This window comes from Gobio gobio, assembly GCF_949357685.1.
Source record: "Gobio gobio genome assembly, chromosome: 11".
NCBI classification, from domain to species: Eukaryota; Metazoa; Chordata; class Actinopteri; order Cypriniformes; family Gobionidae; genus Gobio; species Gobio gobio.
Genome location: NC_137104.1, coordinates 5,513,074 through 5,538,615, shown reverse-complemented (window position 1 = coordinate 5,538,615; position 25,542 = coordinate 5,513,074). Strand labels below are relative to the sequence as shown.

The 25,542-nt window shown below is 36.8% G+C and overlaps 1 protein-coding gene across 1 annotated transcript in view; it reads right to left on the bottom strand.

Annotated features, from left to right (window-relative positions):
* Positions 1-25,542, bottom strand: part of csmd3b (CUB and Sushi multiple domains 3b) — a gene marked incomplete at its 5' end in the record, with an annotated part of 796,761 nt that overhangs the window by 610,111 nt on the left and 161,108 nt on the right. Inside the window, one exon of the mRNA XM_079829185.1 lies at positions 15,377-15,489. Coding sequence (XP_079685311.1) covers positions 15,377-15,489 — 113 coding nt within the window. The remainder of the gene's footprint in view (positions 1-15,376; positions 15,490-25,542) is intronic.

The following is a 25,542-nucleotide window of genomic DNA, read 5'->3' as shown; positions in this document are numbered from 1 at the left end:
CATATCAGTCTCACCCATGCTCTCCTCTATTCTTTTAGTGTCAGGAAATGGTCAAATCTGAGGTAAGGATGTCATTATTTAGTATTAGAGCACCGGATCGCTGCAGCTACACCCACGTTTTGATTGCGTCGCGATGGGACCGGAAGTACCGGTGCACTGCTTCACTTACCGGAAATAGGAAGTGTGATAAAGGCCTATTAAGCCTTAAAGTTCTGCATAATTAAGGGCGTGGCCATTTTGAGTGACAGGTGGATTGTCGTTTGTCTGCTGTCTGTTAGTCATCACATCACCTCAGCTCCGCCCACGTCCCGCCTCTTTGCCCATTTTCTATTATCCAGGAGTGACACGCGATGACGCTCTGCCAAGATGGCAACGGCCAACTCGACCCTACTTTACGCTTCAAAACTGCTCTTCAGAATCCTATGGGTGACGTCACGGACACTACATCTATATTTTTTTTACAGTCTATGGTTTGTCCATTAGACCCAAACATGGGTTGAAACAACCCAACAATTTTTAGAGTGTATCTCTGGACAAATAATCAAGAGGTTTTCAAACATTCCAAAAAGAAAATTGCAGTGATATAATTTTTATGTATAAATACCAATATATATTGTGTGAAAAATATTAGGGTGAATTCAGGGTGATTTGGACAGTTTTTGCCATTAAGATGACTAGGACAAAATGTCCCAATCACCCTGAATTCACCCTAAGCATCACACAATAAAGACAACCATGACTGGCTATGTTCTCACTGCACTAAAGACAAAACAAATTGTTCAAATATTATCTTAATTAGTGCTCGAAGTGGGGCGGTACTCATCGGCAAGAGTACATTTTACTCTTAAGCGTACACTCTAAAAAATGCTGGGTTAAAAACAACCCAAGTTGGGTTGAAAATGGACTAGCCCAGCAATTGGGTTGTTTTAACCCAGCAATTGGGTTGTTTTAACCCAGCGATTGGGTTGTTTTAAGCAAACATTTAACCCAACCGCTGGGTTAAAACAACCCAATTGCTGGGTTAAAACAATCCATATACTGGGTTAAAACAACCCAAAAACTACTATATGTTAGTTTTAAGGCTGAGTACAAGTTGGAAAGAGCTTTAAAATATGGACTTTCTTGAATTATTGACTAAACAATCCCCCCATAACCTTTTAATTTTTGAAATTTTATTTTTTGTAAATATTCTCATACTCAAATAATCTTTGTTTCAATCACAATGTACAATTAGATGTATAAACCTTAAAATGATTTAAAAGTATTTATTATTTAAAATGATTATTATTATTATTAATATTTTTACAGTATAAAACAGCTCTCAATAGAAGCAAATGACCGATTCATTTCATGATTTCAGACTACTCTTTAGAAAGCTATAATGAAACATTAAACATATACAAAATATTGTTAAACACATTCAATATCCTAAGTTAACGGTTTAATTATTCTGCTCACCAAGTCTGCAATTATTTAATAAAAAATACAGTAATATTGTGAAATATTATTACAATTTAAAATAACTGTTTTCCTTTTGGAAATATTATCAAATGTAATTTATTTCGGCGATCAAATTATCATTACTCCAGTCTTCAGTGTCACATGATCCTTCAGAAATCATTCTAATATGAGGATTTGCTGCTCAAGAAACTGATGGTTATCAATGTTGAAAGAGTTGTGCTGCTTCATATTTTTTGTGGAAACCATGATACATTTTTGATACAATCCTTGCTGAATAATGCATAAAACCCCCCAATCCCTCCTATCCCAATCTAAAAAAAGGAAAAGCAATCTATATCATGATTGGCATACATGCAGCCATCGAGCCACAGTGACAACTGATATCAACCATCAACCTATCATTCACAATTCTTCGCTTTAATAATGTCGTCATATCTCCAGAAATACCCATAACCATTGTCAGTCATCATCAGAGCACTGCCGCATTCCCAAACAGTCTGTTCCTCTAAACACTTTAGCTGCAGATGGCGGGTTATTGAACATCTTCTGATTAATTCACTGTTAATTATGATAAAGTATGAGAGACAGTCTGTTGTCACTCAAAATAAAGTGACAGGAGACCGGAGAGGTCAGCAGAAGCACTCCTAATAAAGCAGCAGCGCCCCTATTACCGCTGGGAAATGATCTTCACAAATAAGCCTGAAGTTAGACGCCAGAGTAAATTAATACAATTAATTTCAACCTGAAATTCCGCTTGGAGGAGACATGCATGTTAGGCCAGCGGTGGATAGTCATTAGCGAGGATATTAAATATTCCAGGCAAACAGGAAAGCATCAAATTGAAAAGGAAACACAATCTGGAGACAAAAAGCAATGACTTCCTGGGACCTTTGGCAACGGCGCAGATCTTCCTGATTAAGTGAATGTGCTTGCAAACAGCTGTAAACTCATTACATGTTATGCACAGAAAAGAAAAAGAAATCCTACTTCATCCGCTAGAAAGGTGGAAAAGAAGCACTCGAGGCTTTTGCTTTAAACTGCCTGCGTCCTGTTAAACGATTTGTCAGCACTACGCAATAATCTCATGCCATCCTCATGAAAATCAATCCAGCATTTTCTGGATTCCTGGGGACTGAAGTCTGCGAGCACATTTTCTATGGGAGGTTTTTGAGAGGTTTAATATACTGTGATCGTTTCTACAGAACTCGACTGGGCCCACTGAATTTGGAGGGGGATAAAAAAAATGATAAGCAAAAATACTGAAGTACTATATATACACTATATTGCCAAAAGTATTGGGACGCCCCTCCAAATCACTGAATTCAGGTGTTCAATCACTTCATGGCCACAGGTGTATAAATCAAGCACTAGGCATACAGACTAGGGTTGGGTACCGAAATCCGGTTCCAATATGGCACCGGTACTTATATAACCGGTATGTACCGGACCGAATCAGAACGCAGATTTCGGTTCCTCATTTCGGTGCCAAAATTCAAACGTGCTTTCGGGTGCTTTGGCTGGCACCGAGCCAGAGACAGACGCCCAGCGCTGGTCACATCACAACTCATGACAACTATTCAGTGTTTTCAACGACATCATGTTTATTCCAGGTTTCAGACATTTAAATGCTCATAAGTAGAGCTAGCAAAAAACACACACTGATGTCTATGAAAGCGGCAATGACAATCCTTTCAGGCGGTTATAATTTGACTAACGTTACATGTTTTATTCACATCAGATACATGCACATTAAATAGTAGCTATATCGTTTACTCTATTCTTCTTCCAGTTCACTGGTCACTTACTTTCATGTATTTCGTGAGACGAGAATGAACTCAAGTGTTGTAAATCCGACAGATCCGATTCTGAGGCGCAAACTAACATGGCGCCGCCCATTGCGCTTTATAGATCAACTAACACACATTGACTCACACATTTGAACATCAGATAGTTCGTGACACAGTTAAGAAGTTTGTGAATATTTTGAATAAAAAGAAAAAACGAAATAAACCCGATACAGCTGAGCTGTCAGCGCTATTGCGGCTGCTGTGTCATGTGAGAAACATGACGCGTCGTCATGGAAACATTAAAGCGATGCGTTCTAAAATATTTAGCCAGACAAAATGATCATATTTCAAAATAAAGCTGAAGCTCGAAGCTGGTTAGTAGCATACCGAGAAAACAGACTAGGCTAACTGCTGTTATTACTGTAACTGTTATTTAGAGTTATATTAGGCTTGTTGTGGTTGGGTTAGGTGGCTATTAGGTTTTACTGTGAATTTGTAAATAAGTCAATTATAATTTGTAAATAAGTCAATTGTGTTTTGTATTTATTTATATTCATACATTTAAGTATACATTAAACTTTTAATAAATGGTTCAATTTAAATAAATAAATAAATAAAAAGCCATTTAATGTTATCCACCTCGTTTTGTGGCCATAAAAAAAAAAAAAAAAAAGTATCGGTTCAGGCACCGTTTAGGCACCGGAACCGTTTTAAAAGTATCGGTTTGGCACCGGAATCGAAAAAAACCCAAACGATACCCAACCCTAATACAGACGCTTCTACAAACATTTGTGAGAGAATGGGTCGCTCTCAGGAGCTCAGCGAACCGTGATAGGCTGCCACCTGTGCAATAAGTCCATTCGGGAAATGTCCCCACTATTAAATATTCCACGCTCAACTGTTAGTGGGATTATAACAAAGTGGAAGCAATTGGGAGCAACAGCAACTCAGTCACGAAGTGGTGGGCCACGTAAAATCACAGAGCGGGGTCAGCGCATGCTGAGGGTCACAGTGCGCAGAAGTCGCCAACTTTCTGCGGAGTCAACAGCTACAGACCTCCAAACTTCTGTGACCTTCAGATGAGCTCAAGAACAGTGTGTAGAGCTTCATGGAATGGGTTTCCATGGCCGAGCAGCTCATCCAAGCCTTACATCACCAGGTGCAATGCAAAGCGTGGGATGCAGTGGGGTAAAGCGCGCCGCAACTGTACTCTAGAGCAGTGGAGACGTGTTCTCTGGAGTGACCAATCACGCTTCGCTGTCTGGCAATCCAATGGACGAGTCTGGATTTGGCGGTTGCCAGGAGAACAGGACTTGCCTGACTGCATTGTGCCAAGTGTGAAGTTTGGTGGAGGGGGGATTATGGGGTGGGGTTGTTTTTCAGGGGTTGGGCTTGGCCCCTTAGTTCCAGTGAAAGGAACTCTTAATGCTTCAGCACACCAAGACATTTTGGACAATTTCACGCTCCCAACTTTGTGGGAACAGTTTGGGGACGGCCCCTTCCTGTCGCACAAAGCGTCGCTCCATAAAGACATGGATGAGCGAGTTTGGTGTGGAGGAACTTGACTGGCCTGCACCTCAACCTGATAGAACACCTTTAGGATGAATTCGAGCGGAGACTGAGAGCCAGGCCTTCTCGTTTAACATCAGTAACCTCACAAATGCGCATCTAGAAGAAAGGTCAAAAATTCCCATAAACACACTCCTGAACCTTGTGGAAAGCCTTCCCAGAAGAGCTGAAGCTGTTATGGTGCGATCACACCGGACGCGATTCGCGCGATTCGCGCGAGTGATTTACATGTTAAGTCAATGCAGAGACGCGAAATGGCATTCTGCGGCGCGATTCGCGCGAATGAGGCGGCGAGATTCGCGCGATTCGCGCGATTGAGGCGGCGAGAAGGACGCGACTTGAGCGTTTTGAACGCGCGATTCGCGCGAATTGCGTGAATCGCGCGAAACGCTCAAGTTGAAAAATCTGAACTTTGGCGGATATTTCGCGCCGCGTTAACCAATCAGGAGCTTGCTCTAGTAGTGACAACAATGAAGAGAAAATCTGTATATTGATATCTGGTTCAGACAATATGATTATCACTGTGATAACATTAAATTACATGAAACACAACCCAGTCTCTTTTTGTTAAATGCAAGTTTATGTATGATCAATAATACAAAAGTATCAGTAATGTATAACAAGCTATACATGAAACAAAGCAACAATGCAGTCAAACATTCAAAGTCAGTGCTAGTAGGCTAACGTTACAACTGCAACGTACAGTTATAGCCTAAAAATATAAAGTAATGAAACTTCTCTTTGCCCTCAGCCTAAACGATTTGCCAGGGAACAAATTATAGATCCATGAGACCAAAGATCGGCCGTTACAAGACGAATTATAGCTCGAGACACACCACAGAGACATCAGAGCCAGCGGGAGACGGCAGAAGGACTGGCCGAGGAAAGGTTGCCCTCGCCGGCTTTCACGTGCGCTGAGCGCGCTGTCCGCTGGAGCTCACAGCTCCGACAACGGCAGATAAAATGTTCAAATAGGCACTGTTTATGTAAATAAACCACAGATTTGAGCTTTAAACAACTACATTATCGACTGAAAAAGTCTTAAAACTACGTTTTGTCACACATTAACAGTAGATATGAACAAAAAAAAAGACATGTAAACACAGCCCATGTCAGCCATTTCTCAACGAGACGAGCTGCTGGCGGAAGCCCCGCCCATGACGCGAATTCGCATCTGTTGTGCAGTAAATGTCACACGCGATTCGCGCGAATTTCACGCGCGATTCGCGCGAGTAAACTCAAAATGTACACGCGTCCACCTTCGCGCGATTAGCGCGAATTATTCGCGCGAATCGCGTCAGGTGTGAACGCCACATTAGAGCTGCAAAGGGTGGGCCAACTCCATATTAAACCCTACGGAATAAGAATGGGATGTCAATAAAGTTCATGAGCATGTAAAGGAAGATGTCCCAAAACTTTTGGCAATATAGTGTATATTAGCCAGGAAAGAAAATAAATCAAATTATTGAAAGCATAGAATGTCCATAACAAATAGATCTGGAGTCAAACCCAAAAATAAATGTTTCTTTGAACCTAACCGAACATATTAAAGCATGACTGTGCGTTACCTAGATTTTTAGGGATTAGAAGGGAATTTGATTTATCGCACTGAATTTAGTGTTTTTCTAATGGGTCAGCAAAAATATTCAATCAGATTCAAAATTACTTTTTCTTTTCTTTGATTACGCCAGTAGGTGGCATATCTTTGAGTATACAGTATATCACTGATTCTTTCGATTGTTCACTCAACAGATTCATTCAAAGTCAAAACGCCATAAACCAAATCAAAATAGCATATTTTCTTATAGCAATAGATTCTATTTAAACTATTTTCTTTACAATAAGTGTAAATCATAGTTAAATGCTATTTAAACTTATAAATAGTGGCAGATACTATTTACACCTCAGTGTTGTTGTACATTAAACTATAATAATAATAACAGAGTGTAAATTATTATATTTATTAAAATTATTATACGGATGCCGCATTATTGGGACAATAAAGCCTCCCTACACCGACCCCTAACCCCTAGCCGATAAACACTTTATTATTAAACACACTTTATTTACCCTTTTTGAATATTTTCTTAATTTGTATTGAAAATAAATGCCTTTCCGATCTGAAGTGTGATGGGAAAAGGGAGTAAGAGCGAGTTTGGCCACCAACTCGGGCCATTTTAGGTAAAAAAAAATTCTGCCACGCGTCTTACCCCAACACTATCGCTAATGTGGATGGAGTTAGTGTAAATAGCCTCAGCCAACAAGGTGGACAACAGCAGCTAAACAATATTTTTACATTCATACTATCAATCATAATAGTGTAAAGCATAATCTGTATGTCACTGTTTATTATCTCACTTCATTAAAAAAAAAGTGAAAATTAGTCTGGAAGCAACACAAAAATCTGGAATCGGAATCTAACATTCCTACTGGCGAAGAGGTTTTTCAACGACATTACATGAAAATGTTGTTTTTACAGGAGAACTATAAACCACAGGGAACGCAAAAACACTTGCTTAGATATCCCTTTTAGCTCAGAATACATTTTTAATAAAGCTAGCGTGCACCATTAATAATAAAGCACACTTTAATATTCATATACTGAACGAAAACCTCTACGTTCAGAAGGTCTCTGAGGTCCTGTAGACGTGCAAAAGGTTCTTCTTTAGGAGCGAAGCAGTGAACTACAGTGATTTGCTTCAGCTCAAGAGAGCTTCTCGAGGTTGCCAGACTCCGCGTGGATGTTGTAAGATATATTCTACCTGTGCCGGCCCTCATGAGAACAATAGCTTCAGGCATGTGTTTACAGGAGCAGGAGTAGAACTGCTGACTTCCTCTCAGAGAAGCTAGTTTCCCCAGTGACAGAGTAGTGTCTTTGAAATCAACATGTTCTACACCCACGCCGCCCTTAGATAACTGTGTATTTGTCACGCTTCGGAAAAAGAAGGATTTCAGAATCCTTCAGGAAACACACGTAAGTTATTTTAGCTGTTTGTGCATGTTTTTCTCCTTCCGTCATCTGTTTTTAAACGTATTCAACATTTCCCATCTGAATGCAAGAGACGCTTGGAGAGAATCACGCAATCGCTGGTGGTCCATGGTGCAAGAAGACAAGAATATCTCGATCCATTTGTTGTACGCCACAGGATAAAAGAGGGAATGCAATCCCAGAACACACTGTCACTAGTCGACAGGAAACCAGGAAACTGTCCATTAACTCTTTTCCTGTCAGCGTTTAAAAAAAAAAAAGTTGCCAGTCAGCGCCAGCATTTTTGATAATTTTCACAAAAGTTTCTTCCCCCCCAGACAGAATATTTTGTTGTATGAATATCTGAACATGCAATATATCAAAAGAAAGAACAGACTCTCTGCTTCTAAACAAACAAACAAACAAATTGTTTTATGCATTCAAAGTTGAGAAAAATGCATTTTTGTCAAAGACTACATCTGGATGGGAATCAGAACGATGATCAAAACACAGAGTCCATCAACACCCCCAAAGCTTCACAGTCCTGTAGCTCGTCCTGGGTCGACATTTCATTCAGTAACATTAGGCATTTTGATTTATTTGCTGTTTAATGTTGATGAACGCGTTATTTTACATATGCATCTGCTTACATATGCTATTGCTTGTTTCTGCTTTTTCTTCACGTGTTTTGATCTGGAGATTCTGTACTCTTTCAGAAGATGCGTAATAGCGCCCCCTACCGTATAACAGTGAAAACACGGAAAGCCGGAAATGTACGTCAATGGCGGGGAAAGAGTTAAACACCATGGACAACAACTCTCAAGACTTCCTCAGCAGTGCAAAAAACTCATTCCTCTCATTCATGAAGAGAATTTGCATGTGAAATCTGTGTATGGATGTTTTCATAAGCAAATCATGATTCACCAATAACTTTCATCCTTAAAATTGATTCTAAATTTATGGAACAACGCAAAAATCACACTGTGAACCCCAACGCTCATACTAATTAATTGGTTTGAGTAGAGCCAACTCAAATTAAACAAATGAGTTCAATCAAATTTACTTTATGAGTATTTAGAACTTCATTTTACTTTTGAGTTCACAAAACTGACACATTTTAAGTAATCTGAATTGTTTCATTGTTTTGAGTTTTATGAACTTGTTTCTTTTAATTTAGACTAACTTAAATTTATCTGAAACTGGGCTTTGATTTCTAATTCCCAGCATGCTTTGCCATGACACTCAAAAGGGAGAGTTAATGCTAAAATTGTTATATAATGTGTTATATAATTTTGGTGCAAGATTAATATTAATTGGGAGATTTAGTAGTGTTTAATGTTTTGTTATGCTAGTTTAGAAGAGTTTCTGTTATGTTGGTGACGAGTGGAGCACGAGCTTGGTTTGAGAACAGATGTTAAATGTATTATATTGGCGCACTCATTCCGCAATTGACCGTTCGCAAAGACCCGCCCCCTTTAGTTACTGTTGCTCCAAGTTCAAGTCCACCGACGTTAATCTACTAACTCTTCTGACTGCTTTGTAGGACAAACCGGCAGATTCGGTGATGCGATTGGTCAGATCGCCTGTCAATCAAACTTGCGGCGAAGGGTGACTTGCTATGCTATGATAATACTATCAAAGCATTGTGTCACTAATTAACAAGGTAGTATTTATTAAATTAGCTAGTTAAAGCTAGCCAAGTTTCCACTACTAAAAATATTTAAATTGAGATTACATGATCATTTTAAGTTAAATGTTTGAATTAGCTTACTCAAATATTTCAAAAATATTTTCTAGTGACCGATCACATCTACATTTTTTAGTTGGGCAAATTGAATTTCTTTAATTTTAATTTATTAAATTGCATCAATTCACAGAAATTCAATTTGGCCAACTGAAATTTTTAGATGTGATTGGTCACTAGAACATTTTCAATTGGAGACCTGAATTTTTTTTTTACCGCGTAAGATTAATTCAAATGTATGCAAACTAAAAGTTCTGCTTTACATTTAGCAAGGATACATTAAATTGATCAAAAGTGACATTAAATATATTTATAATGATACAAAACATTGATATTTCACATTGATGCTGTTCTTTCTGTAAACGTTTTATTCATTTATGATGCAGCACAACTGTTTACAACATTGATAATAATAATCAGAAAGGTTTATTGATCAGCAAATCAGCATATTACAATGATTTCTGAAGGATCATGTGACACTGAAGAGTGGAGCAATATTTAAAGCTCTTTAATAAGCTCTATTAATTGTTTGGAAGACTGCCTAACATTTATCATGCTTTTGCCAATGTTTAATTCAGAGGCAGATGAGGAGGGACAGAGAGGTCGAGTGGCATTGCTCACAATGCAAGCGAACACCCACATGACTGTTGAGTTTTAGTAGCTGAACTCGGGTACAGCTACTCATGTAAAATAAAGATTGCTTAAATGTTTGATGAAAATAAAGAGCTGGCATACATCCCTACATCGACTCTCCAGAGTTCTTGAAGGGGCCAAAATGTGCAAGTGAATGAATCCACATCCTCTCAAGAAACACTCCCATCCATCTATCTAGTCATTGACTAAGCTCATCCTCCATCCACCCATGTTGAATCATTAAGATCATACCAGGAACTCTGCTCTGCAGGAAAGTTTATTCAACCAAGCATTTCTGGGACAGACGGCTTGATGAGGCTACGCATACCGAACTGCTGTCCACGTTATGAAACATTTGATTATGCAAACATGCAGGAAAGCACGTACTTCACGTCTCCAGCTGAATTTCTGCTTGATGTTGAATATCTCCTGATTTTTGAGTTTTTGGCGCAAATACAAACAGCACATTATTATAAGTTATGATCACTGGTTGTTTTCTATGCATCAGACGGACAATGTTCACTAACTATCAAGAGGCAAGTAATTTGCCTGCCCTCAATGAGGGCTAAATTTCAGCATTACATGACAAAATCCAAGCCAATCAAAACTAGCTGATGATACAGATATGTGGGGCACGTTCAAGCTCAAACGGTCAAATGCTCAAATGGTGGATCACAATAATTCGGAACCACAGTTTCCACAAATCCCTTCACTCTTTTATTCTGGACAGCAAGGGCAGTGACTGTAGCATTGAGCGTGTTGTGCAGTATTAAACATGTATATATACCGATTTCATCAGGCTCCGAAAATTATTAAAGAATGGCCTTCTCAGCTGCCATAGTTGCAACTCTTGTGTCATCAGAACAGGGTGTTCAACGCACCACCATTTCAGTTTAAAAAACATTTTGCAATGTTTTATCGGGGCTGAACGCAGCCGTGATTTGAACCAATTAAATGTCACTGTGGGCGGGGCTAATCAGAACACAACACACACTGTTTATCACTGGGAGTCTCATATCAAGATTATTTTCTCTACATGAAGATTACATTCTCATGCATGAAGGTCAGTCACTGTACTTGGGTCTTTTATAAGCATATTTTAAAAGAAGGAAGAAAATAAACTGCTCAGTAAAATCATGGTTAAAAGCCTCCATAAAAATCACAAGTGCGTTATACTGTGACTTTGAGAGCATCAGTTAAACTCCCAGTGAAAAGATTCATAATATCACAATGATAGTCGTAATAACAATAGTACATCTATGTTTAGAAAGACAAAATGCACATTGAAATCCTCAAATGGCACATTTTAAGTGCACTATTAATGGCACCAAAAATAAATAATAATAATTTAAAAACATTCCAAAAATTCCAAGCAGCTTTGTTTAAACAACCCAGTCTGAAATTGCACTGATAAATCCCTGTTTAATTAAGCCAAATTTGACTTCTTATGCACTAACAATCACTTTTCCTTAAGCTGCGTAGACGAGAGAATTAAGGCCCACAGCTTTCTGAGAAAAGAAGTGTGACGTTGCAGTAGTGAGACACTTTTTCCCTCCAAAAATGAATCAAAGGGAAGGGGAGTCAAGCAGGCCGAGACCCTGAAACAACAGTAAATGATGCTTCAGGCTGACGCAGCCTTCTTCATGTGACTCAGATCAGGCAATGAAAGACACAAACAACCAACAAGACCACACTCATCGTCTCACTCCCAGAGCTAATATGTGTATTAGTGTATTAGTGAACGTATTTCCTCACATTTATCAAGCCGACAAACACTCTGATAAGTAAAGAAGATAAAAGCCCAAATCCAAAGTTAATATACGCATCTTATGAAGGCATGTAATGGACAGATAGTGTCATATAAATTCATATGGATAAAACAAAGTAATGCATAGCAGAAAATATCAATCAATGTATGTATTTATTTACAGGCTGAGTATTTAAATACATACATACATGCAGGGCTTGACATTCACATTCAGCAGTGGTGTGTAAGCAGTCACACCTACCAGCCACTTTGGCGGGTGATTTTTTCTACAACCCCCCCCCCCCTCTTTTTTTGGTAAATGGGGCATATATGACATACCCAAAATCATTCTGAATAGACACATAACCAACATATATTTAGAAATCCAACACTTGAGAGTTTACAGTTCAAGACTAAGCTCAAACATTAAAGGAACACGCAGACTTTAGCTTGATACTTCAGCGTATCCCCCAGAGTTAGAGAAGTCCATACACACCATTCTCATCTCTGTGTGTGCCATAACTGACGCACCCACCGCTAGCCTAGCTTAGCACAAAGACTGGAGGTAAATGGCTCCAGCTAGCCTACTGCTCAATAAGTGACAAAATAACGCCAACATTTTCCTATTTACATGTTGTGATGTGTGTAGTTACATGGTGTACTAAGACCGACGGAAAATGAAAAGTGATTTTCTAGACCGATATGGCTAGGAACTATTCTCTCATTCCTGCGTAATGATCAAGGAGCTTTGTGCCTTACCATAAGTGCAGCGGCTCAATGATATTACACATCGCCTGAAAATAGGCTAACTTCCATCAACATAACCAACGTGACAACCTGCTAGCACAGAGAGCGTGCTGGAGACTATTTCCAGGCGCTGTGCAATATCATTGCATCAATATCAACATGTAAATAAGAAAATATTGGCGTTATTTTGTCACTTGTTGAGCAGTAGGCTAGCTGGAGCCATTTACCTCCAGTCTTTGTGCTAAGCTAGGCTAGCTGTGGGTGCGTCAGTTATGGCACGCACGGAGATGAGAATGGTATGGATGGATTTATCTAACTCTTGGGGATACAGTGGATAAGCTAAAGTCCCAAAAAGTCAGTGTGTTCCTTTAAAATAAAAATATATAGATAGAAACACAATGAAGCTGAAGCCACAAGTCCCCTCATGCTTCATTTCAAATCTAAGGATGTTATCTCTAAAACAATGAATTTTATGAAACATTTTCTAAGCCCATGTCATGTGAGTTTTTAGAGAAGGCTGATAAGATGCTAATATAATATTTTATTTCCCCATAAACACCCACTTGCTGTCTATTGTCTAATGTCTGGCGAGGTGAGCTGCTCCATTCACGTTTCTATTGTTCTCACTTGACGAACCTTTCACACCTCTGCCGGTGTGAGAACTAATCTTCAATATTCTTTTGTTTGTGTTCAGCCATTATTAACCTTTATTCTGGCATTATGGCTTTCCCATTCACATCACTTTGGCACCTAAAATAAACAAAGTGAAATGTAGTGTTGGCAAAAGTATCTATTTTTCGATTCATATTGATACTGAAATATCTCAAACGCTTCCAATAATCATTTTCTACAGAATAGACACAACCGATACCAGCTGCGTTTTCTTGTTTTCTCATCTCTCCGACAGCGTGTTGACTCGCTTGTTTCATTTGCTCCGGATGAATATTGTTCTTACTGTGCTATTGTTACAGATAGTGATGCACTGAAATGAAAATTCATAATATATATATTATGCGCGTATTGTGCATAATTTTACTCCTTCCTGTAGATTTTGTTCTCACACCCAATGCGTGCGCACATAGAGCCGCCTCTCAAAACTAAATTGAGGTATTTTTCGCTGCTAATTGCACTTAAACAGTCAAACACACACAAAATAATGTCAAAGCGCCGGCCTTGGCGAGTATTCACATAAATAGTCAGTTCTGTTTTAAACGATTAGTTCACTTTTAGATAAACTTTTGCTGATAATTTACTCACCCCTATGTCATCCAAGATGTCCATGTCTTTCTTTCTGCAGTCGAAAAGAAATTAAGTTTTTTGATATAAACTTTCCAGGGTTTTTCTCCATATAGTGGACTTCAATGGGCTCCAAACGGTTCAAGGTCCAAATGACAGTTTCAGTGCAGCTTCAAAGGGCTTTAAACGATACCAAACGATGAATAAGGGTCTTATCTAGCCAAACGATCAGTTTCTGCGAGAAACCGAGCAGTATTTATGCTATTATTTTACCTCTTATCAGACGAACGTGATCATCTCTGAGCTCAGCCATAACTTCCGCTAAGTGTGGTCAAAATACGAGCGTGGTCATAGATATATCGATCGTAGATGCCTCATTCTACTGATCCGTGCATGTGCTAATGAGGCATCTACGTATACATCTATGACCACGCTCGTATTTTGACCTCACTTAGCTCAGGAGGAGGAGCTCAGAGACAATCACGTTCGTCTGATAAGAGGTAAAATAATAGCATAAATACTGCTCGGTTTCTCGCAGAAACTGATCGTTTGGCTAGATAAGACCCTTATTCATCGTCTGGTATCGTTTAAAGCCCTTTGAAGCTGCACTGAAACGGTCATTTGGACCTTGAACCGTTTGGAGCCCATTGAAGTCCACTATATGGAGAAAAACCCTGGAAAGTTTTCATCAAAAAACTTAATTTCTTTTCGACTTTAGAAAGAAAGACATGGACATCTTGGATGACATGGGGGTGAGTAAATTATCAGCAAAAGTTTATTTAAAAGTGAACTAATCCTTTAAGTGAATGTAAACAGTTGAGAAAGAAAACGCATGTGTAACAGTATAATAGATCCGTGCGTCAGCTCTTAAAGTGACAGCAGTCTAATATTCCTGCTGACAAATAATGAGATAATATTAAAAATATCATATGGCAGTTTTTCTCCATGGTATCGATGTCAAAATGATGTCTAGTAAACAGTAACTTTGGAAAACCACTAGCCACAGCGACTGCTGAGCTAAAATGTTAATGTCAAGCCCTGGATACAGACATAAACAAACAAACCAACCCTCAGCCTGGAGGTCATAAATAAGACTAGGAGGCTCAAAAGCACAGCCAAGCAACTGGAAAAAACCCAAGACTAATGCAATAAAGAGAAAGACGGCATGTACCCTTCACTATCCATTAGTTAACATGCTAAATTAATGAAATAGTGATATAATGCACTAAGCCATCTTCCTGGAATTTGATGCAAGTGTCTAAAAGACAGTAATTTGATGAGGTTTAATAGGGACTGATGAGGTCTTTAATCAGACGCCACCTCTTCATTGAGGTTTAATAAACACAATTATGATTGGCACAGATCGCCTTTAACTCGCCAAGCAGGGCAGCTCTTAATTAATGCCGCAGATTTCATCTGAATCTGATATACGCAATAAATGACAATGTGGTGTAACAAGATGTAGAATAGACTGGAATCTTTACCTTCATAATAGATTTTGAAGCCGTGCGCGCTCACAGCGAAGTCACTGGTGAGTCTCAGGGAGAATACAGACCCAGTGCTTGTGATGGGAGGAGGGATTTGGAAACCCGTTAACCTGTAGAGAGCAAAGAGAGAAAACATAACCATCAGTTAGAAATGAAAGATCTTACGCACATATCACCCTTATATCACGTTAGGAAGGTTTCAGCACTCACTGTTCATTTTGTGACTATTGTGACAGTAAAACTGCCACCCCGATGACTTCTTGAAAGGCATGTCAAAGAAATTACTCTAATAGTTCCCTAATATTTACTCACAAAAAAATGCTATGTTTTTATAATAAAAAAATAATAAAAAATAAAAATAAATAACTAAATACAATAAAATTAATAAACAAACAACCCAATAATCAAACCAACAAACAAATAAATAAAATAAAATAAAATAATAAATAAAATAAAATAAAATAAAATAAAATAAAATAAAATAAAATAAAATAAAATAAAATAAAATAAAATAAAATAAAATAAAATAAAATAAAATAAAATAAAATAAAATAATAAATAAAATAAAATAAAATAAAATAAAATAAAATAAAATAAATAAAATAAAATAAAATAAAATAAAATAAAATAAAATAAAATAAATAAAATAAAATAAAATAAAATAAAATAAAATAAAATAAAATAATAAAATAAAATAAAATAAAATAAAATAAAATAAAATAAAATAAAATAAAATAATAAATAAAATAAAATAAAATAAAATAAAATAAATAAAATAAAATAAAATAAAATAAAATAAAATAAAATAAAATAAAATAAAATAAATAAAATAAAATAAAATAAAATAAAATAAAATAAAATAAAATAAAATAAAATAAAATAAAATAAAATAAAATAAAATAAAATAAAATAAAATAAAATAAAATAAAATAAAATAAAATAAAATAAAATAAAATAAAATAAAATAAAATAAAATAAAATAAAATAAAATAAAATAAAATAAAATAAAATAAAATAAAATAAAATAAAATAAAATAAAATAAAATAAAATAAAATAAAATAAAATAAAATAAAATAAAATAAAATAAAATAAATAAAATAAAATAAAATAAAATAAAATAAAATAAAATAAAATAAAATAAAATAAAATAAATAAATAAATAAATAAATAAATAAATAAATAAATAAATAAATAAATAAATAAATAAAATAAAATAATAAATAAAATAATAAATAAAATAATAAATAAAATAAAATAAAATAAAATAAAATAAAATAAAATAAAATAAAATAAAATAAAATAAAATAAAATAAAATAAAATAAATAAAATAAAATAAAATAAAATAAAATAAAATAAAATAAAATAAAATAAATTAAAATATGTTGATACAATTGTAATGTTAAAGTCTGGTCCTCATTATTACAGTCCTCAATATTTTATTTATGATTTATGAATGATTTCTGAAGGACCATGTGACACTGAAGACTGGAGTAATGATGCTGAAAATTCAGATTTGCATAACAGAAATAAATTATATTTTACAATATATTCAAATAGAAAACAGCTATTTTTATTTGTAATAATATTTCACAATATTACAGATTTTACAGTATTCTTGATCATATAAATGAAGCCTAGGTGAGCAGAAGAGACTTTTTAAAATATGTATTTTGTTATATGGAGAAACAAAGGCTGAACTCAACCCCATAACGCCTTCAGTGACACAAACTGATCTCTAACCTATAACACAAGGCAACAGGTTTATAATTTAAAAAGATCAATGCTTATGACAACATGGCTAAAATATAACAAAACATAGAGTGAAACTAATTGTATGTGGCAATGTTTATGAGCCTGTATTCTCCAAACGCTCATATTATTGCACGTTATTTCTTCCTGGCTTTCTTTAAGCTCCAGAATAATCCCCAATGCTGACGTGTGCACGGAAAGAAGACATTTGGTCTTCACCTCTCCTTGTGGGCCTGGAGAGAGCAGCAGCATTATAAGCCACCAGCAGAACACACACTCTGCATACGCAAATCATGTGTGAGCAGAGCTGCTGGTTATCTCCGCTTAAAAAAAATGGATTAGGTCAGCAACATGTTAGGATGCGGGAAGGGTTTTAAACGCGCGTGTGTGTGTGTGTGTGTGTTCAAATATGCATGTGTCAGCTAATGTGTGTCACATGGACAGAATTTCTTTTGTTTATGCTAATGAGCTCACAGCGAGGCTGAAATATTTATAAACGCCTATGCATAATATCCTCAGGACATTGCAGTTTTGATTTAATAATATTAACCTTTAAACTTGTCATAAACTTCAAAGACTGTTAGAGAATGGATTCAAAGACCAATGTTCACAAATCTTATATAAATCCACACATGACCCAGTTGCTTCTTAACATAGAATAATCTCTCTTTACCTTCAAATGAGTAGTCAACCATAATAATAAGGTGAATTAGCACCGAGTAAAAGACTTGGAATAAAGCAATTTCATTTCAGGAGAAGAAATCATGTTAGCGCTTCTGGGAATTATTGATGCTAGTGATTTATTTTAATGTTTGACAGTCGCTGCCAATCAGAAGATTTGATAAGAGCGTGCACAGAATGCCACAGAAATCGAAACCGAACAAATTAGAAAATGTCCTGTTCAAAAAAAAAAAAAAAAAAAAAATTATAATAAAAACATTAGAATAAAAATATAATAATAATAATAATAATAATAATAATAAATAAGTAAATAAACAAATAAATAAAAATGTAATAAATACATAAAAAAAAAATACATACATAAAAATAAATAAATTAATTAATAAAAAATAAAAAAATACTGTTGGTTTATCCCGTTACACCTGGTTAGGACACTGTGTTTATGTAAACAAAAGTAACAAGTAAATAGTAAGCAAATCAGTCTGCCTGAATAATGGCAACAGTCTACTATTGTCTGGATTTCAAACAATTAGACAGTAATGCGTTACTAGTATAACATATTATTACCTTTTTGCAGTAAGTAGTAGTGTAACTAATTACTAATAAGATTTCAGGGTAACACTTTATTGTACTATGTTAAGGACATTGTAAAATAAAGTGTTACCCTGAAATCTTATTAGTAATTAGTTACACTACTACTTACTGCAAAAAAGTAATAGTACGGATATAGTACGGATACTTTCTGTTAACCAATTAACTGTTTTTCACCGTAGCATTTTTACAGTAAAATACCGTTAAAATCACAATCATTTTTTACAGTGTACAATATAAAATGCAACAGTGATTCACTAGTTACTAGTTGAACAGATAGTTCACTTTACTTAGTGTCTTAACTTAATTGTAAAAATCTAGTAATCCGTACTATTCACATACTATTCCTTGTTTACTCAGAAAAACCAAGTTAAGATTAATTGATTGGTTTGAGTGCCATTTTGTCAAGCACAAAAAAAACCGCCTCATCATTATGGTGATCAGTGTTCACTTTGGTTGGGCACTTGGAACATTTATATTATTATATTATTTATAACTCTTTCTGATATAGTGATGCAACAAGAGATCACAGTTATTTGGTTTCAAAGGAAGAGAAGTAATAAATAGGTTGCTTTTAACCTGGCTTCTGACTGAATAATTAACTATAGTTAATGATTTAGTCAGAAATTAAGATCATCTTTTAAAATTAACTTTGTCATATAATGATTGTTTACAATTTTATTGATCGTTTACAATTTTATTGCTAACACATTTACGTCATAAACACCTGTGGAACTTTTAAATGGGTTGATATAATCCCTCTATATTTGTAACAATATCTAGCAGTTGACCATACTTGAGTCACACACACATCAACATTCAGCAAAACACAACAATGGTAACAACAATGGTAGCTATACTAAGTCAAGAGTAAATCTAAAGTAAAAGATCAAGTACTCTCCACAGTTCTTTTTAGTTACTAGAACTCTTGTGTAAGTGAATTATACTAACTAAGCATTTGTTAGCACAACATACCATTCCTATTTTACTTTACTTGGTTTACGTGAATTCTTTTGACAACACGCATCACGAAATACAATCATATCTGGATAATAGAGGTGAATTATACCTACAATTAGCATAAAGCTACACATGACAATTCATGAGATTAATACTATGTTTTTACTCAAAACTAAAATTTTACCACAACTGTATCTGTTCTCAAACCAAGCTCATGCTCCACTCGTCACCAACATCAAAGAAACTCTTCTAAATTAGCATAGCAGACACACTTTATATTAGGTGGCCTTACTATGTACTAACATTTAAATTAATCATTTGATACAATGCACTTATTGTGTACATACATGTTTTTACATTGTACTTAATTTTTTTTAAATACCTGCATGTAATTACATCTGTAATTAATTTCTGTAGTTGCATATAATTACACAGTTGACACTTCCCTTACACCTTACCCTACCCTTAAACTTACCCACACCACCACACCTGTCCCTAACCCTACCCTTAAACTTACCCACACAACCACACCTGTCCCTAACCCTACCCTTAAACTTACCCAAACCACCACACCTGTCCCTAACCCTACCCTTAAACTTACCCACACCACCACACCTGTCCCTAACCCTACCCTTAAACTTACCCACACCACCACACCTGTCCCTAACCCTACCCTTAAACTTACCCATACCACCACACCTGTCCCTAACCCTACCCTTAAACTTACCCATACCACCACACCTGTCCCTAACCCTACCCTTAAACTTACCCACACCACCACACCTGTCCCTAACCCTACCCTTAAACTTACCCACACCACCACACCTGTCCCTAACCCTACCCTTAAACTTACCCACACCACCACACTTGTCCCTAACCCTACCCTTAAACTTACCCACACCACCACACTTGTCCCTAACCCTACCCTTAAACTTACCCACACCACCACACCTGTCCCTAACCCTACCCTTAAACTTACCCAAACCACCACACCTGTCCCTAATCCTACCCTTAAACTTACCCACACCACCACACCTGTCCCTAACCCTACCCTTAAACTTACCCATACCACCACACCTGTCCCTAACCCTACCCTTAAACTTACCCAAACCACCACACCTGTCCCTAACCCTACCCTTAAACTTACCCAAACCACCACACCTGTCCCTAACCCTACCCTTAAACTTACCCACACCACCACACCTGTCCCTAACCCTACCCTTAAACTTACCCATACCACCACACCTGTCCCTAACCCTACCCTTAAACTTACCCACACCACCACACCTGTCCCTAACCCTACCCTTAAACTTACCCACACCACCACACCTGTCCCTAACCCTACCCTTAAACTTACCCACACCACCACACTTGTCCCTAACCCTACCCTTAAACTTACCCACACCACCACACTTGTCCCTAACCCTACCCTTAAACTTACCCACACCACCACACCTGTCCCTAACCCTACCCTTAAACTTACCCAAACCACCACACCTGTCCCTAATCCTACCCTTAAACTTACCCACACCACCACACCTGTCCCTAACCCTACCCTTAAACTTACCCATACCACCACACCTGTCCCTAACCCTACCCTTAAACTTACCCAAAACACCACACCTGTCCCTAACCCTACCCTTAAACTTACCCAAACCACCACACCTGTCCCTAACCCTACCCTTAAACTTACCCAAACCACCACACCTGTCCCTAACCCTACCCTTAAACTTACCCAAACCACCACACCTGTCCCTAACCCTACCCTTAAACTTACCCACACCACCACACCTGTCCCTAACCCTACCCTTAAACTTACCCAAACCACCACATCTGTCCCTAACCCTACCCTTAAACTTACCCAAACCACCACACCTGTCCCTAACCCTACCCTTAAACTTACCCAAACCACCACACCTGTCCCTAACCCTACCCTTAAACTTACCCATACCACCACACCTGTCCCTAACCCTACCCTTAAACTTACCCACACCACCACACCTGTCCCTAACCCTACCCTTAAACTTACCCATACCACCACACCTGTCCCTAACCCTACCCTTAAACTTACCCATACCACCACACCTGTCCCTAACCCTACCCTTAAACTTACCCACACCACCACACCTGTCCCTAACCCTACCCGTATCCCACCTCAATATCAGTAAAGGTGTTTTCCAATACAATATGAACACAGTAAGTATATTGTACTTATTTTTTGATGTAAGTACATAGTAGTTAAGGCCACCTAATATAAAGTGCATTTAAACACCACTACACTCTAAAAAAGGCTGGGTTAAAACAACCCAATAATTGGGTTGGGTTTGCTTAAAACAACCCAATTGCTGGGTAAGTCGATATTCAACCCAACTTGGGTTGTTTTTAACCCAGCATTTTTTAGAGTGTAATTTTCATGAAAATGTCAGAATACACTAAAAAAAAATGCTGGGTTAAAAACATCCCAAGTTGGATTGAATATGACTAACCCAGCAGTTGGCTTGTTTTAACCCATTGGTTGGGTTAAATGTTTGCTTAAAACAACCCAATTGCTGGGTTAGTCCATATTCAACCCAACTTGGGTTGTTTTTAACCCAGCATTTTTTAGAGTGTAATTTTCATGAAAATTTCATAATACACTCAAAAAAATGCTGATTTAAAAACAACCCAAGTTGGGTTGAATACACTCTAAAAAAATGCTGGGTTAAAAACAACCCAAGTTGGATTGAATACACTCTAAAAAATGCTGGGTTAAAACAACCCAAGTTGGGTTGAATATGGACTAACCCAATAATTGGGTTGTTTTAACCCAGCGGTTGGGTTGAATGTTTGCTTAAAATAACCCAATTGCTGGGTTAGTCCATATTCAACCCAACTTGGGTTGTTTTTAACCCAGCAATTGGGTTGTTTTAACCCAGCGGTTGGGTTTGCTTAAAACAACCCAATTGCTGGGTTAAAACAACCCAATTGCTGGGTAAGTCCATATTCAACCCAACTTGGGTTGTTTTTAACCCAGCATTTTTTAGAGTGTAAATCTCCCACTAACATTAATCTTGCATACAAAAAAAACTTTTAACACTTCATTTTAGCTTTTACTCTCCCTTTGAGAGTCATGGCAAAGCATGCTGGGAATTAGAAATCCAGACCCACACTCTAAAAAATGCTGGGTTAAAAATAACCCAAGTTTGATTGAAAATGGACTAACCCAGCAATTGGGTTGTTTTAACCCAGCATTTGGGTCATTTTAACCCAGCGGTTGGGTTAAATGTTTGCTTAAAACAACCCAATCGCTGGGTTAAAACAACCCAATTGCTGGGTTAGTCCATTTTCAATCCAACTTGGGTCATTTTTAACCCAGCATTTTTTAGAGTGCGGTTTCAGTTCATTTTAAATTAGTCAAAGTTAAAAGAAACAAGTTCATGAAACTCAAAACAATGAAGCAATTCAGATTACTGAAAATGTGTCCGTTTTGTGAACTCAAAAGAAAAGGAAAGTTCTAAATACTCGTAAAAGGTCATTTGATTAAACTAATGTGTTTCATTTGAGTTAGCTCTACTCAAATCAATGGATTATTTTGAGTTTACAGTGTAAACTGGTTTAAGACAACATTGAAACCACAAAAAGGTTTGCTTTTTCTTAATATTACAGTAAAATATGAGCTATTGTGTTGCTCAGTGTCAGTCTTGGGAGTGAGTTAAAGCACGGATGCAAACCAGACTGCGGGACCCGGTTTTAAAGGTTGCTGGAGATCAGTGGCGCTTGAGTTCTTTAAAAGGAACAGCAGCTCCGTCCGTCCCCAAGGGCTTCGCTAACTGCTTTTTTCGACGACTGCGTGAGTTGGAACAAATCTATCTCCTCACTCTGCCTTCAGCCAAAACAGTCGGGAGCCTCGACTCTCTGCCGCTCGTTAGATGATCATCGGGGCTTAAATCGCTTGGACGTTCTGCTTTTGGCCCGGGAACAGGCAGCAAACTCCTCTTGTCTTCAAGCTCCCAGCCACCAATCAGCTCCCGCCGCACACTTTAAACGGCACCATACTGACAGGGTCAAAAACCAGCCTGCCATTCCAGTTAGGATTAAAAGGACGCTTTAGCGGAAAACAAGACTCCTGTGTAGGCAATAGTGTTCTAGCATCAAACCTTTGACCTCAAGTGTTTCATACAATGCTCAAGGGCGATACAGAAACAGCTCAAACTTAAGTACTGTTTGGATTTCAAGGGTTACAGAATGTGTGTGGAATTCAGGGATTTCATATACACACACACAAAACAAGCCTTTTTTCAAGATTTATGCATTTTAATTAATAGTAAAAAAAATTGAATTGAATTGAATAATCCTTATATAGCATTCATATTATGAGTTAAGAATTTGAAATAGTTAAAAATAAAAAATACATTTAATAAAACATTTTGTATAAATCTTAATGGAACGTTAATTCAGTTTATGTGATTTGTATTCATAAGTTTAAAAAAAAAATGTAATGTTTAAATGTAAGTTTAAGATTTATACAAAATGTTTTCTTAATCTCTTTTTTTTGTCTTTTAAAATTCTTAATTAAAATATCAATAATATGTAACAATTATTCAATATAATTTGATAGAATTGTATTATTTGTATTCATAAATTATATATTTTTTAAATGTGTTTAAAGTTTAAAAGGTACACCATATTTTTTATTAAGCTCTATTTTTTACTCTTTTAAAATTCTTAAAGGGGTGATGAATTGAGAAATCAACTTTCCTTTGAGCCTTTGATATATAAAAGCTCAGTGTGATATAAGAATATCCTGTAAGTTTCTGAGCGATATAGAGATCTCAAAATATGTCGACCACTGACGTCACAGAATGCAGACGCACCGCCTCAAGCCCCGCCCACCGACTTGTGGAGCTCAACGGGTCGCGCAACTGAGCAATAAACATGACGCTTCCAGCTCACGTGCGTAAGACATTGTGCGTTTGTTCGCTTCATTTCACCGCAGAATCGATTGTAAACAAGATACAGGTCGAGACTGGATTTGCAGACATATTGAGATTAAAACACAATGCTGTGCTTCTATATTGGATCCGACAGGAACGGTGCAACACACGTATTTGAGTAAAACATGTTTTTATATGTGTAAGTATTGATAGTAAAGATATTTTTCGAGCCCTTTGAACGTTTTTCCAGACGCTGAGGGGAGCTGAAGCTCATTAAAAATGCAAATCTTATCCCATCCTAGCTGTGGGCGTTTACTTCCAAGTCTTCAGTGCAAGACTAAGTGTTTTTCAGAGAGCCTCAAAACCATAGATATCCATAATAAAGGCTAGATGCCTCGTCCGCGCTGCTGGCCAATGGAGGTCGATGTCCGCACCTGGCGGCCATCTTGTCACAGTCAGCTCGCTCACTCGTAACATTGTGTTTTAATGGGTGCTTGCACTTTTTAAATAACCATAACTTGCTCAATTTTCAACCGATTTTCAAACTGTTTGTTTGGTTATAAACATCAGAGATGTAGTTATGACACTGCATACTTATGAAAAATGTTTCATAACTTCTTTAAGCATCCAGAATTATAGCCACGTTAATAACGTTTGTAAGAAACCAAACCATTTGTAAATCCGTCAAGATTTCAGCGAGATGAGAGTATTTGTGTTGATGCAGATCGCTCGCCTTACATCAGGAGCCCGCCAGAAAGCTTGCCTGTGACAAGATGGCCGCCGGTGATGACGTTATAGATTCTGTCGTAAGACATCTAGCCTTTATTATGTATATCTATGCTCAAAACCAAGGCAGAAAATAGCCTATTACTTATTCATTATGATGTTTTTAAATGTAAAAACCACACAAACGTCATAAATTGACCTCAGACAACAGTATAACAAAATGTAAAAAGCCATTTCATGACACCTTTAATTCATAATATGAATAAAATATCAAATATTCAAAATAACAAAACAAATATTCAATGTAATTTGATATAATTTTACAATTAATTGAAATGTGTAAATCTTCAAGAATTTTTTTTTTTTTTATTGTACTGATCAGACACAATTGAAATATCTGTAGTTTTTAATCTATTTTCTGGATATGAGTGTTAAAAATGCATTGAAATATATGTAACCCCTCCTGTTCGAACCGCCCGCTTTAAGCAGGACTCGAACCCGGGTCCGCCAACATGAGAGTTGGACGCTTTGGAAGAGTGAA